The sequence below is a fragment of the Coprinopsis cinerea genome (assembly GCF_000182895.1).
Source record: "Coprinopsis cinerea okayama7#130 chromosome Unknown cont3.19, whole genome shotgun sequence".
NCBI lineage: Eukaryota > Fungi > Basidiomycota > Agaricomycetes > Agaricales > Psathyrellaceae > Coprinopsis > Coprinopsis cinerea.
The window spans coordinates 1-9,441 of NW_003307526.1; the positions used below are offsets into that span (position 1 = coordinate 1).

The 9,441-nt window shown below is 50.1% G+C and overlaps 4 protein-coding genes across 4 annotated transcripts; all 4 read right to left on the minus strand.

Annotated features, from left to right (window-relative positions):
- Positions 1–226: 226 nt before the first annotated feature.
- On the minus strand, positions 227–1,449 carry CC1G_13230 (hypothetical protein; the record flags this gene model as incomplete). Its single annotated transcript, XM_001841451.1, has 10 exons — positions 227–301; positions 356–406; positions 461–511; positions 566–616; positions 671–721; positions 775–855; positions 907–1,095; positions 1,172–1,195; positions 1,253–1,376; positions 1,430–1,449. 10 exons carry the CDS (start codon positions 1,447–1,449, stop codon positions 227–229), a joined length of 717 nt encoding a protein of 238 aa, XP_001841503.1.
- Positions 1,450–2,134: 685 nt separating this feature from the next.
- On the minus strand, positions 2,135–2,513 carry CC1G_13231 (hypothetical protein; the record flags this gene model as incomplete). The annotated part of the gene is made up of 2 exons (XM_001841452.1): positions 2,135–2,265; positions 2,345–2,513. The coding sequence occupies 2 exons, from the start codon at positions 2,511–2,513 to the stop codon at positions 2,135–2,137; spliced, it is 300 nt and encodes a 99-aa protein (XP_001841504.1).
- A 1,601-nt stretch (positions 2,514–4,114) lies between these two features.
- Positions 4,115–4,689, minus strand: CC1G_13232 (hypothetical protein; the record flags this gene model as incomplete). Its single annotated transcript, XM_001841453.2, has 3 exons — positions 4,115–4,447; positions 4,496–4,587; positions 4,659–4,689. The coding sequence occupies 3 exons, from the start codon at positions 4,687–4,689 to the stop codon at positions 4,115–4,117; spliced, it is 456 nt and encodes a 151-aa protein (XP_001841505.2).
- Positions 4,690–5,857: 1,168 nt separating this feature from the next.
- CC1G_13233 (hypothetical protein) lies at positions 5,858–8,687 on the minus strand (the record flags this gene model as incomplete). The annotated part of the gene is made up of 12 exons (XM_001841454.2): positions 8,516–8,687; positions 8,136–8,447; positions 8,063–8,083; positions 7,224–8,013; positions 7,031–7,167; positions 6,919–6,977; positions 6,766–6,814; positions 6,702–6,707; positions 6,387–6,620; positions 6,116–6,201; positions 6,028–6,061; positions 5,858–5,907 (listed from the first exon to the last, which is right to left on the minus strand). The coding sequence occupies exons 2-12, from the start codon at positions 8,341–8,343 to the stop codon at positions 5,858–5,860; spliced, it is 1,674 nt and encodes a 557-aa protein (XP_001841506.1). The 5' UTR covers positions 8,344–8,447; positions 8,516–8,687.
- Positions 8,688–9,441: the final 754 nt, after the last annotated feature.

Below are 9,441 nucleotides of genomic sequence, written 5' to 3' on the forward strand. Positions count from 1 at the left end.
CCCCTAACCCTAACCCTAACCCTAACCCTAACCCTAACCCTAACCCTAACCCTAACCCTAACCCTAACCCTAACCCTAACCCTAACCCTAACCCTAACCCTAACCCTAACCCTAACCCTAACCCTAACCCTAACCCTAACCCTAACCCTAACCCTAACCCTAACCCTAACCCTAACCCTAACCCTAACCCTAACCCTAACCCTAACCCTTAGTCGGTTTCAATACTTCAGACGAAATGGAAACCACTTACCCTATCCTCGTCGTCGCCGACCTGGCTAGCCGCCGATCCTCCATCCGCAGCCTTTGGTGCATGTTAGTTGGTTTCAATTCTTCAAACGAAATGGAAACCACTTACCCCACCCTCCTTATCGCCGGCCTGGCTAGTCGCCGATCCTCCATCCGCGGCCTTTGGTCCTTGTCAGTCGGTTTCAATACTTCAAACGAAATGGAAACCACTTACCCCATCCTCGTCATCGCCCGCTGGTCCCCTCGACGATCCTCTAGCTGCAGCCTTGGGTACATGTTAGTAGGTTTCAATACGACAAACGAAATGGAAACCACTAACCTCATCCTCATCATCGCCGACCTGGCTAGCCGCCGATCCTCTATCCGCGGCCTTTGGTGCTTGTTAGTTGGTTTCAATACTTCAAACGAAATGGAAACCACTTACCCTATCCTCGTCATCGCCGACCTGGCTAGTAGCTGATCCTCCATCCACAGCCTTGGGTACGTGTAAGTTTTCCATTGTTTGGAGGAAAACGAAACCCTACTCACAGTCGTCTTTGCCTTCTTGGGCCGTGGCTCATCTGCTTCATCACCCTCCTCGTCCGATTCGATGAAAGCCCTGCTGGTTATCTTTGAAAAGAGGTGAGTCAAGTCGTCCTGTCATAAGGGATATCGACTCACCTTTCGCTTGTTACCCTTCCCCTTGCCTTTCCCCCCCTTGCTGCCCTCTTGCTGAGCGGCCTTCTGCTGTTTCGCCTTGTCCCTCTCCTCCGCCCTGAGCTTCCTCGCCTCTTCCTCTCGCGCCTTCTGCTCCGGTGTCTTGGGAGCACGTCGAGTTGACCTGGTCGTCGACAATCCGGCCTTGGGTGGCTGAAAAACAGTAAAGTCAGCCGCATCGTCGCAACAACTACGAGCAAGTGTCGAGGATGTGGTATGGATAACTCACCATGGTGTGCTTTCGAATTTTGTACTAGCAGAGTGGAAGAGAGGTTTAGTAGAGAGAGGGGTAAGTGGAAAAGCGACTCACCTTGGTTTCTAACGGTTTTTTTGAGGCTTCGACGTCTACCAGTGCTGGGAGCAGTGTGAGGTCGAGTAGGATGAGGGAAGGAAAGAAGGGAGGGGCAGCCACCCAGGTTTTATGTCCTGGGAGGCTGTGTCAGCTATGATCGAAAATGTTTAGCTTCCGCCATGGCAACAGACTCACCTTCCACCGATTTCCTTCATTCTTGTTGCGTTCGACAGCTCGGTTTCGGACGTTTCGACAGGAAAAGACTTGACGAAGAATGGAGGAGAATTGAGGCAGTTGCGAAGGGAACAATGAGGAGGTAAGTTTTATTGCGGGCTAAGACTTTTCCGGAGCGATCGTACTTACCATACTGGCGGGCGATTGCTCCAACTCCACCGCCATTCAGAGGGTCTCGGCCGCCCTCCTTTCCAACAGCCGCTCGGTTTGGATCGATGCCCAATCGGGTCAGAAAAGGGGGATGGAAGTCAGCGGGTCTTCGGTCATCAGGTATGAGACAACTTTGTGACGCGTGCGTCATTGCGTTACTGACACGCTAACCCTCTCGTCTTCAGCGCGTTTTCAAACGCGGAGAAATGGCTTTTGAATGAGCCCAAGACCACCCCTATACCATCAGAATTGGGCGAGGTACAATGGTTTCTACCTGCCTATGCCTAGAATTCAGGTAAGCGCCCGTGTTTGTTTTCTTTTTTTTCTTTCCATGTGCGTGATTGTCTTACCAACGTCTTACCCCTCTCAACTTAGGCTGGTTTGAAACGTTTCTCTTTTCCGTATCGAACGAGCCCGGACCCACTGGAATCGGGGTAGAAACCGGTAAGTTATCCTTATTTCTTTCCTTCCCAATCACTCAACCTAGTAACAAGTGTTAAGTCATTCAACTAGTACCTAACTCTTGTACACTGGGTTTCTATGGCTAATACAATAGCTTCTAATACATGTTTCTAATGACTTGAGTGATGATGGAAGAGATATTTGGAAAGAGAGGGAGGAGGAGGAGACGTTTGCCGGGGTAACGTCTAAATTTGGGCATGTACAAAACGGATCAAGCGATTAGGTTCCGCCTGCCGGATCGGAGACGGAACCTGATCGACTTACTTCTTTTGGAACCAGCTCCACAGTTGGAGCCTTGTGGTTTCCAATCCTCGCTGGTGATTAAAACCAACGGTGGGAGGGAGGCAGGAGGTGGGAGGGGATCGAGGTTGGTAGATGACAAAGGGAGGGGAGTGGTTTCTAACCACCACCGGGTTTGGAAACCAGGGACCATGGTCAGTGCCTACATGGGGGGGTTAGGCAGGGAATCTCGTATGACCTTCGTCAAGGCTGTACGATGGTCATACCCTTTGTACCACGAGTGTACGATGAGGGTACTTGGGTGGTACGCTGGTCGTACACTCGTGGTACAACGGGGGCTGTACGATGGTACGATGAGCGTACCAGTGTACGATGAGAAGGTATTAAGTATTTTGGCACTAACCTTTAGTTATAGTAGTCTATATGGATATTTTTATGTGCTATATCACACATACAGCAGTTATTTAGTAGATACAATACATAGATGTTGAAATAAATAGGTTTTGTTTTGTTTTTATCAAAACCCTTACCCCCGACCAGGGGTGGGGGGTTTGGCCAAAGGTAGCCGGAGACCTACCCTTACCCCTACCCCCGCTCTACCCCTGGCCTCTACCCGGGGGGTTTTAAAACCCCTTGACCATCCCTAAGTATCTTGCAGTACGTACCCTTTTGCTTCGCATGTGCGTCGGAAACTGGGGAAGGTTTGAAATCAGCCCTCTCCTGAACTTTAGCTATTGGTTTCCGTAGACGTTTAGCATCATCGGGTAGAATTTGGCTGGGATCTATCTCTTGATGCTGGCGAGTGTGTGACATAGGAGACCTTCGATGACCGTAGCCTGGATGTTATCTATCCAGACGGAAAGCTATCAATTAATTATTTTCGGTACTTACATATTGTTTGTTTGTCCATGTGTTTTCCTCAGTCCCAACACGCTCTTACAAATACTAAAACATGGTTGTCCACAGCATTCTATAATAGGTAACCTGGTCCCCTAAAGGGTCAACCCGGGTCAACCTCGGGTCGACCCAAGGGTCAGGGTCACTTACGACATGACCCTGACCCGGAGATTGGGGGTCGGGTCAGGCAACAACTGGCCCTTGACCCTGACCCTTGAGGGTTGGGTCGGGTCGACCCTAGGGTCAGAGGGTCGTGACCCAACCCGTGGACAGTCTAAAAAGAAAGCACAGGTCCTGACGAGAGTTTATAAGAACTCGAAAGCGGACCCGGTTGTTTCGACAACCCGCTCGACCAGCTTTCGTCTTCGAAAAACTCTCGCTTCGCTCGAGTTTTTCTCCACCAACCCTAACCCCGTACAAGTGAACTTAGAGGTACAATCATCGTCCAGCGAGTGTACGATGGGGGTACAATGGAGTACTCTCATCGTACACTCGTTGTACGATGGCGTCGTACACTGGTACGATCGGGTGTACGATGGTGTCGTACATACCTTTTGTAAAGTGTACAATGGTACGATGCCATCATACACTTTGGTTTCTAAATTCGTTTTGGGATAGAAACCATGTACGATGGGGGTGTACGATGGTACGATGCCATCGTACATTATGGTTTCAATAAACGATTTCATGTACAATAGCATCGTACACTTGTACGATGAAGTGTACGATGGTACGATGGGAATGTACGATGGTACGATGGCATCGTACATTATGGTTTCAATAATCGATTTCGGGTATTAACCATGTATGATCATCGTACATTGGTACGATGAAGTGTACGATTTACTAAAAAACTACTTTTTTTTGTACGATGGTACGATGAAATGTACGATGACATCATTTTCCCACGGGGGACGATGGTACGACGTCGTACATTAAACATGGCCATGTTTTTCGGAACATAATATTAGGACTATAGTCGATTATCCTCTTCTGATCCTCCTCCGAGAGCATCCCGAAATTATGCGGCGGTTCGTGCGTGAGGAGCGAAGGCGCTGTAGCACGCGGCCAGATGGACCAGACAAATCGTTTTGCTGTATCGAGGGAGGCGAATATGGCATTGTGGTTCTTCGGGTCGGATTTCGAGATGCCTTCGACAGGGCTAAAGAGGACGGCGAGAACTTTGTGGAGGTGGTCGCTCGTTTTGAGAATAAGGTTCGATTCGAGGGCCTGGACGAGTTTTCGGTGGTTGAGATTGCCACGAGTGGGGAGACGTACCTTGAGAACTTGAGCTGTCCCAACCGCGATGGAGTCGTCGATTCCCGGGCGAGTTTTGCCTTGGGCTTTCCAGACGGTTTCACTTGCCGTCTCTGAAGGATTCGAGAAACAAATTCGGAGAGAAGTCAGTGGCTAAATGAGATTCAAAATGGCCAACACGTACCTTCATCCACCTTCACGCTCAATTCCGCCATCTTGGACCCAATACCGAGGACGTCTTCTCTGATATGGCGTACTCTTGAATTTGGGGTGATTACTGCGCTGCAGAGGCGATCGATGAGTGGCTATCGTGTTACGATCTTGTGATAAATAGGGGCCACAACACGAGGCGTGCCCACAACGGTACAATGGTGGGAAGTCCTCGATCGAAGCACGTGTCCTTCTTTCTCACTTGGTGTCATGCCAATCTGGACGTTAGACGCTCAGGAAACACGGATTGACTCGAGTTCTCGGGCTGTGAATATAAACACTCGTGAAGTGCCGGGACTCCGGATTTTGGGACGTGAAGGAGAGTTGCTTGATATCGGAAACCTTCAAATTACATGCATATCGTAGCATCGGTACCTAGTTCGTGTGTGGTCAGTGAGAGAGTGAAAGAGACGTTGGGATGTCCTCACCTATCTAAGCGCCAACCACGCAGTTGACAATCCCAGCGACATCATCCTCATGGTCTGCGCAAAGGACGAGAAAGAAAATCAGAATGGTATTGTTTGGGGTTGTTGGGCTAAAGCTTCTGCAAGCACTCCTACAGACTTCCACCCCTTTCCACCCCCATCGTTCGCGAGTCAACTCCAGTAACGGAAAGTAGCCTTTGTAGTACTTTACCGATGAGGTGACCGACAGCCTGAGACTGAACCTAAAACGTGTGGAACCAGGAATCTAAACACTCCTCGACAATTACACTGCAGCTGACCGTTAGTCGGTCATCTCGCACTTCTTGTTCTTCTCTCTCATCTCAAAAACTTGGTTACTTTACCACTAGACAGTACGCTCCACGACGCTTACCAACCCTGAAGTCTCCACCCTGAATTCAATGATTCAACAACATGGTTCCTAGGAAGCCGGCGCCTCGACCCACAGTCCGTTTGGATCGATTCATAACTCCATAGCCGTGAAAAACACCATATGCATTGCCGCATTACACCGATATACAACGACTACTTTAGGAGAGCGAACAGACATCAATAAATTACAAGGAGACGAAAAAAGCAACCCACGACCGAGCATGCGTCACAAAGCCGAGCAAAGGCAAACGAGCAATCGAAAGCGAAAGCGACGTAGTACATACATGTAAACAACCCACGATATCTGGGAGAAAAATAGGAATAGGCGAAGCTGGAGATAATCGATGAAGCATTAGAATTAAACGAAATCGGCATTCTTGAGGTGATCACGCAAGATAATATCCTTAACTGGAAGACCGACGTCAGTAACGGTAACGAAACGAAAAGGCGGGCCAAGGCCAAAGGAGCGAGCGAGAATAGGCTCATGCCCCTGCCGAACACGAAATGTAGAAATCAAGCGATCCTCACCTGCTTTGAGGGTCGTATACGTCGTTTTCGTATCCTACAAACGCCAACATGAGCTTCAACGAATCGATTAAAGAACTGTTCGACGCACCGTAACAGACGTGGCATAATAATACGCCACCCGTCCACCCTCCGGTGCATTAGCCTTCACGATATCCCTAAACTTCTCCTTCAGGTCTAGAGAAAAGGCGTCAGTACCTCGTCCACATGACCAGCAGCCACGAATGAAGAGCAACATCGACGAATAAACAGCTACCACGAACAACCGACAACCACGCCAAAATTACCAGCCCACCAAAGAAGCCAACGAACACCACCGACAACCGAGAACGCAAAAACCAAAACCAAAAAAGACGACTCACATTTAACAACATGCCCAGCTTCATTCGGCCTATCCGCATAACTCGGGAGGTACTTATTAACCTTCACACCCATCTTCAACTTCCTCTTCAACAAATCACACTTGTTCATAAACAAAATCAAACTCGTCTTCTGCAAAAGCTTGGACGAGCAGACGTGGCGCCAGAGGAGGAACGAATCTTCGAGTCGGTTGATACGCGAGTCTTCGAGGAGGCGTTCGTCGAAGCATGAGACGGCTGGAGAGAAGGAGACAGGTGGTGAGTGGAGCGTTCATCGTCAATGCGGATCCAGGGGTGATAGTTTGGGAGAAGACGTACGAGCAACTAAAGGAGAGAGGTAAGTCAGAATAGATCGAGCAGCGCAGTACGAGGTAGAACTTACGAAAGATGATAGCTGTGATATTTTCGAAATAGGGTATCCATGCGTGTCGCTGGTTCGAAAGTTGGTCAGACCACAGTTCATACAAATCGCGATGACGGAATGCAACAACAAGAATAGACGTAGGTGGAGTAACGATGGATGAACAAGACTCACCATTGTCCTCGAGCCACCGACGTCGTATAATAGCCATTCCGAACCCGTCGCGCCGAGACCTTCACAGGCAAATTAGTGAATTCCCGATAGCAAAGAGCGACAGAGAACACACCTGAAAGAACGGAACCGGGTTGGTCGACGGTGATTCGGTATTCCTGGACTCCCAGCGTTCGCAGTCGAGCCCTCACGACATCATCATCGGAAGGGACGTATTCGCGTGCGGCGATTCGGTCGACGTCGTCGAGGAAGCTACGAGCGGAAGATTAGCCACATTACAAAACCGAAGGGGATCAGATCCTGCTCACAATCCAGCCGAATCCTCCAACCGAATCTTGCGTTTCTTCAGAACCAGCCTAACCGCTTCATCCATCCACAGCGCCTTGATATCATCTTTACACTTCGCAATCACATCTGTCGCTTCATCAACCGCATCATCTCCACTCCCCTCCGAGTTCGTTCTCGAATGGCCCTTGGACTTGCCAGCCCTGTCCCCACCACTCAGCGCATCCTTCAGCCTCCTCACCGACACCTCCTTCCTCGCTGTCGTCCTCCTCCTCAGCCCGGTCGACCTCACCGATGACCCCGCATCCACCTGACCTAACGCTCCGTACTCGTCGCTCGCAGCCCCATCTACAACTTCATCATCCGCACTGGCGCCCAACTGCCGTCTCAAATCAGTCTCGACCCGTCGAAGCGGTGCTAACCGCAGTTTCAGGAGCTGATGCTGCCCACCCAGCAACGATGACTCCTTCCCTCCCAACGCATCCTTCCTCAACGAACTCGAGCTTGCCTTCGATTGAAGCTGGCGGTGGATGCTGGACACGCTAGGTCGTCGTTGGCCAGGTTTCGAGGATGAGGGGTGGTTGAAGGCCGGACTAGCGAGAGCGGGTGAGGTACTACCGTCGGTCGGTGTGTGCAGGAACTCGGTCTCGTCGGCGCCGGGCGTTCCTGGTGGCTCTGCGGGGTCGTTATCCAGTTCCGATTGCACAGCGTCGAGGATGGAGAGAACCGAGCGAATGAGGTTGAGCTGGATAACCGTCCTCCACGATGCAAGCTCGGCTTGCCATTCCTCTCGCGCGTATCGCATGCGGAAGTCTGTCAGGGGTCAGCTCGAGTCCCAACTTAGGCTTCATCGAATACATACTCTTCAGTGTAGTCGATTTTCCTAACAAACGAATAAGAGTCTCCTTTCAAAATAGACTAAGATAACGACGTACCGCTCTCCGACTGACCCAATAACAACACCCTCACCGCATTCTGCTGCTTCTTCATCACCGCCCTCTCCTTCCTAATCTCCTCGTCAATCTGGTCGCTAACCTTCTTCGCCTCAACCTCCTTCCTTTCCCTAATCGTCCTTTCCTCAGGGGTCTCGTTAGGCGGTGGTCGGGTGAGGTACTCGAACGGATCGACATCTGTAGCACCCATACTGTATCAAGCCGTAGTCGTAGTCGTAGTCGTCGAAGGCGGTAGAGGAACGTTGAAAGGGCAGTTGAACACTTGAACAGCTACCTCGAGTATGAGTTGGAGTACTGAATCGTCGTCGTCAGATCCAAGTAATGACACGCATCGCCTCCAAACCACAAAGAATGCGACTTACATATAAGTAGACGATACACGGAACCGCCGAGAATTTCGCGCGCTCCCCGCAAAGAACCACCCCTGGAGCTCAGCCCCCGAGCAAGCGATGCAGGCTCCTTTACCAAGCCGTTTCGAATACAATCGCTTCTTGATTTGATGCACTGTAACGGCGAAGAGCGAAAACGGTGATATAGTGAGATGGAGAAGCGAAGAAAGGAAGGATATCAAATGACCTACCTCAGTACCAAGCAGTCGTTTGCGGGGTTGATGAATTCAATCCCGGTGCCTTGAAGACGAAGGAAGTCAGGACAGTTCCGCCAAGTAACCTTCACGTAAACGCATTCAACGGCGGGTTCACCGGTTCCGAAGATTCACGGTGCAATACCTGGTTCACGCGACGATATGTTAGTCATGAAATTCAATAAGTAATGAATTCACGAAACGTACCTTGGGAAGGAAGACACGGTCTGGCGCTTCGCGATATGTCGGTTGTCAATCAAGACAGTGATGATGATGAAGTTCGCAGTTGGTTGCTGTGGAAATCGGGATTGCTGTTGTTTGATTCTAAATCCCAAGTCATCTGGATTGTATTTGGACGTGTTAGAATCAAGCGCTGTCAACCTCTTCCCTTCATCCAACAGCGCGCTTTTTCAACCGAGACGCGCACTTCTACCTTCTCCATCTATACCTACTCCAATTCTTACTACCTGAAGCCTGATCACACGCTAGCGGATAGAACGATGTCCTTTGGAGCGTCAACTTAGCACCCGATTTTGACCTTGTCAACCACCGAGACATTCCTTGACTTGGACGATTTGAAATCTTGACGGTCCACCGCGCATAACTCGAGAAAGACTGAAGGGGCTAACGAAAATCATCGAGGAGACTGGTCCTCAGCGCCAGCTCCTACTCATCGAACGTCGACGTCGTCAGCCTGCACTTAGT